Here is a 12,974-nt window from a genome sequence, read left to right on the forward strand (position 1 = left end):
TGGAAAAGATTTTTCCTAGTCTTTAGAAAGGAGTTGCAACATGCAAGCCCAATATGTATTCTGCTGTGAGAAGGCTGTGGACTGTCAGTCTTTTTGCCATGAAAAAACTGTGATTTCTAATGGGAATTTCTTCTTTAAAGCTAGCTGGTTTTGATGTTACAACTCTGGTGCATCTGAAATGGCTAATTGAATTTTATAGGACAAATGTGTTAAATCTCATATCCTCTACAAGGAGGATGTGCTAATACAACAAATGATTGTGGCACAGTTGCTAACATAATAATGAATAACTGTAGAAGTACCTGGAGGTATCTAGACTACAAGTTGTCTTCTAGTTTTCATGCTTACGAGTCTTGTGATAAAACTGGTATGAACAATGAGATTAGCATAAAGTATTATTCTTAATTAGATGAATTTGACAGTATGATGTGTGGTTCCAAAAGACTATTGTTTGTAGAGGAAAAAAATGAATTCTCGTTCGTGCCAGCAAGGTGGAAGTTCTGTCCTGCACTGGGGAAGAAAGAACATGGCTACTGTCTGGCAAAAAAGCTTCTTTGACTATTTAGGTGAGATGCTGGTCAATCAGGTCCACTTATTCAATAATTCAACATGTTTATTAAAAGCCATGATTCAGCACTTAAGGTAGTTGTTATGAAGAGGGGGAAGCAGAGTGTTTTGGATGAGATTTCTCTCCTGCTGGAAGAATAGGAGGGGGTCTGGATGGGGTAGGCTGCCTGAATTCAGGGCAATAGCACCTTAAAGGTTGATTTATTAATTTTCTTCTGGTTTTATGTGTTGTTGTTTTTTTTTTTTTTCTTTGCCTTCAGAGGGACACGGTAAATAATTATTAGTCAACAGTTATGTATTTGTAGACAAGTTGTGCAAGTTGTGGACAAGCATTTGACGTAATAGAAATGGGAGACACACTGTTTTTTCAGAATTGGAACATGTAATATGCAGGGTGATTTGTATGGCAGCTTTGGGCTAACTGTTCAACACATTTTGCCTTCAAATCAAAGTGCATGTTTCTGTATATAAATCAAATGGACCTTGAATCCTTCAATCACACTGTGCTTATTTGCTGTATAAAAATCTTTTTTCTCTTACAAAATCAATTAACTGTATTTTATGCATTTGGTGAGTGAAGAAGACAAAGTTGTGCTGGCTACAGTTTTGCATTCTTCTACAGCACACAAAAGTCACAGAATTGATTATGCTGCTGGGTATTGCACAGTGATTTTTTTCTTTTGCTTTGTATATAGCCAAACAAACTTTGCAGGTATTCCCTTTCCCTTCCCCAGACTTCCTTAATGTTTTTGAGAGATGAAACTTAGTTTATTTTTCTTTGAAATGGATGTTGCCTGAGAATGTAGGTAGCCAAGAATACAAATGAAAAAAATAATACAGAAACATTGAAATCCCTTCTGCCAGATTGTGGATAGATGAAGCCTGCAAAACCTGATTAACAATTTAAGAATGCTGTTTTTGGACTCGCATGGCTACTGTAGTAGGAGGAGAGTGCTGTTTTAAATTGTTCTGCCATTTTTTTCATGAATATAGGATTGTTTTTCTTAGTTGTCTGTCTTTGTGATCTCAGGTGCCCATTTGCATTTTGATAAGTGGAAATATACGATATTGCTTAAGGCAGTTATAAGCATCTAAGTACCTATATGTAGTTAATCAGTAAAAGCTTGAGGCCAATATTTCACTGTCTTTTAAAATCCGTTATCCAGCATTAAGGCTAGAAAGACAAATGCATAAATAATCAAGAAAGTGAAGTCTCAAAACCAGTTTTGCTGATCCGTGAAACTCAACAGAAAACATTAATCATCAACTTCTTTTCATCCATATAGTGATCTGGTTGGCATTCAGTTCCTCCCCATGTGGATTTGTGGCAAGAAGCTGGAAAAAGCTGATGTGTCTCAGCTTTCTTGCCTTTTCTCAAATGTAGCAGGCTGGGCTGGCAGAGCCTGCCAGAGGATGGAAAGCCTGGTCAGAAGTGTGCAGTGTAAGTGATGAAGGGAGGAGAGAGGCACTGACAAGTAAGCCAGTGACTGGTAGTTAGTTGTCTTAATTCTCCAACTCCACACATCCAAAGATCCAAAGCTTTTGAGAGGATTCCATCCCCTAGGCGAGGGCAGGGGAAATCATCATATGAAGAATTTGCTTTGTCCTTTCCTATGAGGCTCTCTAATTTCTCGTGCACTCATTCTGGGACCTAGGCTGCCTGCTGTGGCTATTAGCAGTATTTTTGATGACTGGAACGTGAAGGCAGGAGCTATGAGAGTATAGCAGTATACACCTCTGATGTAGCTTGTACATCCTCTTTAGTGGAGAAAACTGAGAAGAAAATGAGAAGAGGGGAGGAAAACCAGATTGGTCTTTGGGACAATCAAGATCTTCTTAAGGCTTAAGGAAAGTTTTTTTCTTTTGTAAGCAGTGTCTCCAGACAAAGAAGAAAGCTCCTGAGCTTTAGCTTTAGAGGTAAACAAGCCAGGTTTGGGGCATTCAGAATATATTCCTGGTAGAGAAGCAGTGTTGATAAAAGGAATATTTTGCAATATCCGTGTATTAGTAGCACTGCTGTTCTAAACTAGTGCACTAATGTCAAAGAATCAAATTGCTTGGGGTACAAGGCTCAAGAGTTTTTCTTTGTTTGAAAACATCCTTTGCTATAAACCTTACAATGTTTTGCAGCATTTTTCTGAATTATTTGGACTACTGATGAGAATTGTGAAAAATATAATTTCTACATTGAGGTATCCAGCCTGCCTGTGTGGACACTTATTTGCAGACTATTATTATCATGTATTACGCATCTGCAATTGGTTGGATTTTATGGAATGTAAGGTGGAGCTGAATTTGTAGGTGCCTGTGACCACACTTATGCATGCAGAAGCACATACACATCTGCATAGAGAAATGTATATGGTATTCAAAGTTTGCCCTTAGAAAACTTGGGTGAAATAATTGTCCAGAGATTGCAGCCACTGTGAATCAGGGCAGAGTAACCCATAACATATTTTTAAATTACTGTTTTTTTTCAGAGACCAGAAGTACAGGGATATAATGGAAACAAAAGTGTTACTGCAACTGTGCAAAAGGATGCAGCAATAAGTAAATTTCACAACTAAATAGGTGATATCTGCCATCTAAACTGAAGGGTTGCCTGGGTTGTTGCAAACCACTTAGTGATTTGATAATGATTCCATTTAGCAGTTTGAAACCACCCAAGGAAGAAGGGAAGAAATATAATTCTGTTCATATGCAATGCTATAAATGTTTTTTTTTAATTCTCTCGAGGCTATGGTATCTGTGCTGTAGATGCTGCAAAATGAGATGGTGCACCAAAGGGTTTATAACTCCTCTTTCACTCTTTTGTGGCTTTTAAGCATGGGTAATCAAATTTATATCAGGCTTCAAACAGCTTTAAGGCCTGGTCTTGCTGCTGGCTTGGTAGAAAGTGACAGCACAGAATATGTCCCCCAGTGTCTGAGTGAAATGAGGCAGTTACCCACAGATAGGCATAAACGTGCTATTAGATGGTTGAGAAATATATCCCCCCACGAAAACCCTCCTGGGAATTTATTGTAGCGCCTTTGATGTAACTAATTAGCCTGCTCAAAGTAAGCAATGACTAACAGTCTAATAACTGGCTAATGGAAGGAACTTCATAATGTTTTTAAATCAGGATCCTTTTGAGAGTTTTACAATAGGCTGAGAAGCTTTTTCTTTCTGAGAAATAGTTGCCAAAGGTCAAATGCTGATGTCTGTTGTTGTCTTTTAGTTATATTTGACTCTCTTGGCTCTTTGAACAGTCCAGATGTTGAAGAAGCGCAACAATCCTGGAGATACTCTGAAAGTGCAAAGCTTGATCAGCAGACCGAGGCCATTGCACAGTAATTCACAGTTTTGCTAAATTTTGTAAGGTAGAACAGTTTTTTGGAAGGGGAAATGAAAAAGTAAGTTTGTTATTGAAAGAAATATTTTTTCACATTTGAGTTTCCCAGTCCTCAAGTAGCAAAATCAAAGCATAAAATTCACTATACCAAGAAAGGGAAATGCTTTTGACTGCCTTCTAGTTCTGTAAATTTAAATGGAGAAATGACAGGCTACAGTTAATTTTACAATTAATGCTACTTCCAGATGTCTTCTACTTTTGCATTACAGCTTTCTTTTTTTTCTTGTCCACTGGAGTTACAAAGCACTGGTACTACTAAGAGCTCCTTTCTCATCAAGATAATGATATGGAATTTCCATGTGCCAACCAACATCTTCAGTGCGTTTGCCAGACAGGCTATTTGTGCCCAATGGTTGGAGCATTTCTGATGCTGGACATGAATCCCTCTTGCTCTACTTACACAAGTAATTTCAATGAATCCCCAGAATTTCAGTGTGAGTAAAGCAAGCAAAATTTTGGGCCTTGTAGGCCCCATGAAGGTAAATTTAAAATCTTGCCACCTGCTTGGTACCTAGGTGTAGGGTTTAGTGTTTCTCCTGCTGCAGTCGATGTCGTCACTAACACCTAAACCAGAGTGCTGGGGGCTGCACTCGCCAGCGGTGTTAAGTATCACCACAATAATCCACTGTCTGCCATGGGAGAAACATGCAGCCCTGAACTTGGGAAGGGAGAAAATGGTTTTCAGCTGTTTTGATTTAAGTTCTTTGTTTTTGTTATTTTAAAGCCCGTGTGGAAACGGGCTGGGAGAGGGCTTGTTCAGAAGTGAGGCTCCAACTTCTTTGGAGGCTGACCTTGCAAGTTGCTGAGAATTAGTCCCTCCATTAGCTTCCCAGAGACTCTCAGCCCTGCAGGTTAGGGCTGTGGCTGGGCATTGCACGGTTCAAGCTCCACGTCTTGGCTAGTTGTGGTTCATCTAGGCAGTTGGAGGGGAACTTGGCCAACAGGATACTGTAGGAATCTGATTCACACCAAGCAACTTCAGGAGCTTGTTCCTAAGAAGAGACTGGGATGGCTCAAGTGCCAGGTCAGTAACTTCAGGCATATGCCTAAATGTTACTCCTTTTTTTTTCCACATGTCCTGCATGATCAGCGAGATGTGTAAAGCAGCCCAGCCCTGCCTCCTGCGCTCTTTATCCGCCCTCTGAGGCTGAGTCCTGGGACTGACAAGGAAGTTTCCACAGCACTCTGCCTTTGTGTGTAGTTAGCTGTGTCTACAGCTGCCTCTTGTGTTTCCTTAGTAGGATTTTTTCAGCTCATATGAGATTTTTAGCATTTCCCTATAGATCTGATGCAGGGATTTGTAGATGCAGACTCTCGGTTAAATGCAATAGGTGTTTACTTGTATGGAATTTTAAAGGTGGTTTTATTTAACATAATTTCCTATATGTCTGTTTAGCTTCAGCTGGCTGGTTTTAGTTGGGAGTAGCTGAGGAGGTAACGAGCACTGTAAATTTATCTGGATTGAGATAAACTGAGATACAGACATTGCTATTAACAAGACTCTCTCTGATTTAGAAGTCTGACAAGTTTACCTGAGTTTTTTAAGCTGCTTTGTCCCATTCTCAGGTTCACCATCAGTCTTGGGGAAGAGCTGCTCACACATTTGGAAATGGCTGTGAGCGATGTTCTCCTGATAACAGTGTGTTGTTGGTTTAGTGTTGGAGTGGTGTGAACACCGTACAGGCCCAGTTTTGTCTCCTCCAGGTCAGTGGGAGCTCTGCCATTGACTCAGGAATGCATGATCAGGCTCTGTTTCCAAAGTCATAGGCACTGTATTGATGTACTGTGTTCTGTCCTCCTCTGTACTGTCAAAAAAGGAACTGAACCAAGCTGTACAGCAGATGCAGCAAAAATGAATGTATATGTCTTTTGAGGAAAATAAGGGAGTGTGAGTGGAGTATTAGATAGATATTGTACAGATCGGGTCTCCTTTCTCCTTTTTTAATAAATTTTTTTTCTTCCAGTGAAAGCTAAAGTTGACAACAAAAAAAAATCACATATTTTTCAAAACAAACAAACAAAACTGCAAAAGAGCTGTGTATTCATATTCCAAAGACCACAAATCAGTAATTGGAAAATACTATACCAGGATTAAGAAAAAATAACTAAGCTAAAAATCCATTGCAATTGGGAATAGAAAACTATACATTTTCAGTGGTAAGCTCAGATAATGTATGTTATTTATAAGCACAAAAGTCTTGTATAAGGTATGCTTAAGCATTGCAAATAAAGTGAGTACAGTATTGTTATTTAGCAGATTTTGTAGCCTCTTGTGTAATTGGAATCTATTTTTAAAATTATGAGCATCGTTCTTCATATCTATGTTAGTGTTTCCAGAGTGCTTCTTGTGCAGGTGCTCCAAATGCAGGAAAATAACAAACTTGGGACCATGGTGTCCAATTTAAACTCATCTATTCACCCAAAACAAAATTTCGCTTACAACACATGCTGTTTTTAAAGGCAGGCACAATCCTACAAATCTGTTTCCTCTGATGTTGCTCTTAAGGTGGTCAGAGAGTAGTGAAAAGTGTGTGTGTGTGCAAGAAGATGCAGGTACAGGTGTCCTAATGAGCCTGGCAATCGGTCTATTGCATCATTTCAAGGAAGAAACTATCAGGTATCAAAAACTTAGACTTTCTTAAATGGGAAGGAAATGGCTTTCTTACTTAGGTATCTGTTCTGTTAAGAATCTAACTAGTCAATCTTTTTTGCATTCTACCTCCCCCCTTCCTTCTGGCTCACAGCATCTAAAATGCTACTTTTCTGGGAAAGACTGATATTCTGATTTCAGTTTTGTAATTTAATGATGGAGAGTTTCCTTAGTAAACCAAATTTAGAGTACTAGAATGCTTATCTTATATCCAGACCTTGAACATAAAAGGCATTTTATACCAGCAATTGTTCATTTAATGAGCAATTGCAGAGTGCAGGACGGTTAAGGGATTGAGCTATATGCACCATTATTGCAAGAAGTATTCTGAAATACCAGAAATAGGACGTAAGCTCTGATCAGGGGGACTGTGAGCACAATTACCTTCTTTTCAAATCCTTCTGTGACACTGCGGGAGGAAAAAGGACTTTGAAACTTGAAAGGAAAGAGCTTGCTTTCAACCTCAAAAGCTAGGAGGAAAGGGCTCTGAAATTTGCTCAGTATTCCCAATTCACCATTAGCCTGTTTCTTCCTTTAGCCTCAAGGCATTCTCCGCTTTTTGAAAAGATGTTAAGAAATTCAGTCACAATAGAGAGCCTAGTTTTGAACATGTTTCACTCGGTCCATTGAGGTCTGGTCTTCAGCCTTTGTGTGGGGTGAATTGAGCTGAGCAGCAATCTGGTTGGGGAGAGGTGAATGAGCAGTCTCTGTGCAGTCACAAATTCTGGCAAAGAAAAGATTACCCTTTCCTTTATTTTACAATATGCATTCCTGTACAATCCTGCTAGTGGCAATATGCAGAGCCGAGCTTGTGCTTAGGTCAATATGGAGCACTTGGTTTATAGCAACTCTTGTTAAGTTTGTCTTGTAATTGAAGCTGCTGTTGACCTTGCTTGGAGACCATTTGTAAAACCGTTTATTTAGCATAAACTGAAATAATAAACCGTCCTTCTCTTAGGCTGATTGTGATAGGGTGACATTAGTTTGATTTAATGATTAGCCGCCTGACCCCTCAGCTAGAGAGAGCTGCTTGAATAGGGAGAGTTCACTAGGAAGCACACAGGAAGAATACTAATGAGCTTGTTAAATTTAGCATGGCACCAACCACTTTTAATTCCTCTAATGGGAGAAGCACTGCCTTTGAGAGAGAGGGAGGGAGATGGGGGCGGGGGGGGGGGGGTGGTGGGGGAGAAGGGAGAGGGAGGAAAAGAGGGAGGAATGCCCATGTCCTGGTAGCCAGAGGATTTTGGTCAAGAGAAGAGCTTAGAGGGAACGTCAGGCAGGGTCTCTTGGACTGAGTTGTAAGTACCTTGTTTTTTCTCTTACTCAGCTGAAGTGCTGTGAGATCTCTCATGAGATAGCAATGCTGTCTGGAAGTTGCAAGCAGAAATATGGTGATGAAACTTAATATATTAAGAGATCTAACTGGACTGGTGTTGTTTTGTTTAAGCAGGGTGTCTCTGAAGTGCGTTGAGATTTACTTTTAAGTGTGCTCTATCAATAGATTTCAACTTTTTTTTCAGTTGCTCACTTAAAGTGGTTTAAAGCAAAATAGCTTCTACTTTGTCTTGGTCCATAGTAAAAAAAGGCAAAAAAGTTCAACAGGTAAAGAAAGTTTAAAGGAGTTTTGCGTTAGGTATTGGCTTGTGCTGATTTTTTTTTAACTTCCTGAGTAAATTAGCTATGCAATTAAAAGTGTGTTTATTCAGGCATGCTGTCCAGTGTGAGTTTTTTGAGAAAACTTTCTGATTGAGAGGTGCTCCATTAAGTGAGGTGCTTAGCACTTCTAATAAAATTGGCTTCTGATCATAATAGCAGAACTAAATCAGGTATTTCTCAGTGGATGTGAGAATCCTGGATTAAAGCTATCATTCAAGACTGGGCACTTCTAACATGCGTCTCTGGCTATTGGCTTGTTAAGTCAGAGAAAGGGTGTATGTGAAGAAAGAGAAGCTTATGCAGATTGCTCTTGGCCATGATTGCTTTTTTCTTTTCTTATTTAACCCTTCACTCTTACACTGGCAAAAGGTGGGAGGAATTATACTAGAGTTGGTGGGCTGCCACCAGCTTCATCTTTCGCTTTGGCATTTGTGTCTCTGCAACATTTTAATAAATCAAATGTTTCTTTTGACCCTAAAGCTGGTCACTTCTAAAATGTGAGCAGAGCAGTAACAGAACAGTGCTCACTTATTTGGCTGTAAAACCCCTTTGGCAGATGCTGCTGGAGAAGTGGGCTATTTGCTTACATTTTTGCTTTAGAATCCCACTTGTTGCCATGGTGGACAGTGTGTTTCTGTCAATAATTTGGCCTGGCGCGCCTTGCCCGCACTTACTCTTGAAACTTTATTGAAAGCTTCAGTTGAACCAGAACAAGATTAGACAGCTTTCCCCTTTTGGCGCACTGGAGTGGCTCGCCTGCCGTGACAGTCGGCAGCATTTCTGCAAGAGGAGTTTCTCGCTCGGCGCCGGGGGAGCTCCTGCAAACTGCTTGGCTCTTAGCATCCTGGAGTGTGGGTGCTGTCAAATTTCTCATCTGGCCCCTGTCACAAAGCAGCCCAGTGGTGTGAAGTCAATGCTTAGCGAGCTGTTTGGCTGATGAATAAGCCTTATTATTATTGCAAAAATTCCATCGTGTTTAGTTAAATGGTTCTGGGACAGTTTTTGTGTGGCAGAAAACATACAGAAACTTTTGACTTGTAATGGCACATGACAGTAACTTTATAATGGGGAGAGAGATCATTGATGCAGAAGGAAAAATAGTTTTGTTTTCTTTTTTTTCTCAAGTAACCAAAAAAGGGAAAAGCTTAATAAAACAAACCATATTTTCCCTTTAGTTTCTAAATTACTGAAGATAGGTTTTGAATTTCATTCAACAATTTGAAAAATCAGCCTTTTCCATAACACTAGTACCTTGATTCATGATGTGTGCATGTTTTGAGAAGAAAAGTATAAAAGTGGAGCCTGCACACAGATGTCAGCTTCTTGTTGTATCCCAGGATGGCAGTTTTAACAAGTATTATCTTTATATGGAAGAGTAAAAGAACTGAAATCCTATCTGATCATCTGAGTGATTATACAGCCCCACAAATCACTCTAGCTTTCTTCTTTCTGAACTGTTGTAGCACTGGTTAGCTTGCTCTACTTAAGAGTCTGTCAGAATTTCAAATGAAGTGTAATACCCTGTTTTTATAGGAGTTTACATCTCATCAGTGAAAGTTCACTCTAGGTTGAAATTTAACATAAAAGACTGGCTAAAGAGAAACCTGATGGGAAATATATATTTCGGGTGATATTTTTTTTTTTTTTTAGTTATACAAGCAGGTTTCTGAAAACCTCATATAAATTTTAAAGTTTTAGTCCCTGATTTGCAGGTCTCTAACTAAAACCAGCTTCAGTGTAAAAAGTTGAAACCTTAAACCCTGCTAATCCAGAGCAGGGACCAATGCTTGTGCATATTAATAAAAAGTAGAAAAGGGCAAAGGGTTTAAACTCTGTAATGTTGTTGTCTATTTCCATTAACTCTTTCTTCCCAGACCCAACCATGGAAAAGCTCTGCATGTAGAATTACTGTCTGTAAAGGAATTCTGCCCCTGGAAGATGCTGATAAGTCAGCAAACCCTGGTTGCTATAATACTTGGAGATAGAAAAATAATTAAGTGCTCAATAGGCAATGCTGCTGAGTTTTTGTGTTGTTGCTACTTGAGGGGAGAGGAGGCAGAGAAAAAACTGGTTAGCATTTCATTCAAAGCAACGGTGTGGCTAGTTTACACATATAATGGCCAGGTATCTGTATGTACAGGGCTTGTTTCTAATCTAATTAATATAAAGGCACATAGGTTGAGTTAGCCTGGTGTCAGGCTTGCTGAATGTAGTCACCTGGTGAGTGGCTGGCTGCTGCTTTTGCTGTGTGAACAAGTAAACCAGGGAAAGGTACAAGTAAAAACTTAGCCCTGACCTCAAATCTCTGACAACTGAAGTGCAGTCTTGGCACTGGTGTCAATCATTGTTCCATGCATGTGGATTGTAGAGTAAGAGCACTTTAGCTTTATTTCCTAAGGGTGTTTTAATTTCCTTTTCTCGTTACTGTTTTTGTGCCCAGCATTTAATAATTTGAGACTCCTTCTGTACTTCTAGAACTGCAGAGCAACTTTGAAGAACCTTTATCAGTATTCCTTCAAGATGTATCGGTGCACACTTGCATGTGCAGTGTGGTTGATGGAGCAAGGCTGTACCTGAAGCATTGGTATTGGCCAAGGATTACAGCCAGCAAGCAAACATGCTTGTTTAGAGAAACATCTATATTTTAAACCAATAATGCAACTGAGAGAGCATTTACCTTAGAGACTTATATATCAGAAAAGCCACTCTGCTACATGGCACGTGTGAAATATACCTAGGAGCATTCATCTTGATTTTGAGTAACAGAACCATTTTGTCTGCTTTTTAAAGGGTGTATGTAGTCCCTAGGGGTTAAAATTCCTGTGGGAGTGGTGGGTTGTTTTAGCACCTAGTCCTAGAGCAGTCTGCAAGGAAGGCTGGTAGAGCCATGGTCTGGAGGCTCTTGTCCCCTTACAAGTGGTACCACAGGCCTGGAGGCTTACTCCAAACTAGGGCTTGTGTTTGAGTATCTTAATTATTATTATTTTACCCCCGCTTTTCTTTCCCCTTGTTCATTAAGAGTTTGTGGCTATGTTTATGTGGATTTTGGAAAAAAAAGAGGTAGGGGGAATATATGCAACCATCCTACACGTGGCGACACCGTCAGAGCAGGTGGCCTTGCTTGTGCCTGCCTGATGCTGCTGGTCCTGTATCTGGAGCGGCTGTACCCATTTTACTGTTGCCCGCCTTGGTTCTGATCACTGCCAACCTCCCTGCAAGGTTTCAGTCCCTCACACAGGCAAACCCCAGAGACCCAGAGCTGGGCTGCAGAGCTGTGGTGGGTGGCTGGGTGTGATTTAGGCCCAGCTGGTGGGGTTCATCTTCTCCTCTGTGCGACAAATCATTTCTTGACTCCCTATCAGGGAGCTCCCAGTCTCCTTGTCCCAGAGGCAGGGAAACAGCAAGCCTCTGTCTGTTCCCACACAATTGATAGCCCCGCTGCCGGGAGCATCAGTGCATGGGTGACGGTGATCTACTGCCCGGCTGCTGCCGTCTCTGAGCGGGCAAGTGTCCCCAGGCCATCCCTCACAGCCACACAGGCACCTCCTGTCACAAACTTACACCGGCAGGAGGAGGAGGGCAGCGGGGGGAGAACTTTTCTTTATTGTATTTGCTATAAATGGGCTAAAAGTGTGTGTCTCTCTTTTTTCTTCCCTTCTCTCTTTCTTCTCCCTCGTTTTTTTTGCAGAGGATGAAAGTCCTGGGCAGACCTATCACAGAGAGAGAAGGAACGCGATCACAATGCAGCCGCAGGGTGGGCAAGGCCTCGGCAAGATCAGTGAAGAGCCTTCCACGTCGAGTGAGGAAAGGGCCTCATTAATCAAGAAGGAGATCCATGGATCTATATCGCACCTTCCCGAACCTTCTGTACCCTACCGTGGGACGCTCTTTACCATGGACCCCCGGAACGGTTACATGGACCCTCATTACCGTGAGTATTGACTGCTGGCTTATTTGGGGATGCAAAGTTGGAAGGCTGTCAAATTTATTGTGATTTTGTCGCTTTGCATTGTCCCCAGGGAGAGCTGCTTTATCTGGAGGGAGTGGTAAATGCAATCTCTTTTTTTCCTGAAGTTAAAAAACAGGGTGCAGTTGCACTGCAGGTAGAAATTACTGCAGGCCTCTGCAAAGTGACTTCCACAGGACATCTCATCTGTTGCTAATCCTCCTCAGCCATCCAGGGTTGTGTTTTGCTCCACCTCCTTAAAACATGAAGAAAAATGGGCCTCATTATAGCAAGCAGAGAATGAAAATGAAACAGGCCTTAAAAATCCCTCTTTTAAAACAATGTTAAAGTATGTTATTGAGAGGAAGAAGGACTGTTCCCTGTACACAGAGAATTTGGCGAATTGGAAGGCTTATTTTTGTGCTTTGGGACTTTTTGTTTTGTGTTGGAGGGTTTTTTTTAGACATTCAAAAGTGTGTTCGAGAATGCAGGCTTGATGGAGTGTTTTTGCAATTTTCTTTCCCAGCTATAGTTCCCTGAAGTTGTAAGGGGGAGGAAGAAAGGCAAATGGTTTCAACTTCTGAATTCTCACTCAGGCATTAATAAAAAAGTAAGAAATTAACTGACACTTGAACACAGATGTGGAGTGGATTTCTCCACAGGCAAAGTATGAAGGAGTTAAGCAATTTTTTTTTTTCATCTGTTTCTAGTTTACAAAAAAAAGAGAATAAAGATCATTTAGTTGTGTAGTAATGAAG

General features: G+C 40.6%; 1 protein-coding gene across 10 annotated transcripts in view; it reads left to right on the forward strand.

The window, feature by feature from the left end:
- Window positions 1-12,974, forward strand: part of GLI3 (GLI family zinc finger 3) — a 204,638-nt gene that overhangs the window by 53,847 nt on the left and 137,817 nt on the right. For 7 of the 10 annotated variants that reach the window (XM_077786302.2, XM_021531961.4, XM_021531964.4 and 4 more), the window contains one exon: window positions 11,959-12,201. In XM_077786302.2, coding sequence (XP_077642428.2) covers window positions 11,959-12,201 — 243 coding nt within the window. Of the gene's footprint in view, window positions 1-7,792; window positions 7,913-11,958; window positions 12,202-12,974 lie in introns of those variants that run through there. The other 3 variants (XM_021531965.4, XM_085570407.1, XM_085570409.1) reach the window with 2 other exon arrangements.

Source organism: Lonchura striata, chromosome 2, assembly GCF_050655825.1.
Source record: "Lonchura striata isolate lonStrDom1 chromosome 2, ASM5065582v1, whole genome shotgun sequence".
NCBI lineage: Eukaryota > Metazoa > Chordata > Aves > Passeriformes > Estrildidae > Lonchura > Lonchura striata.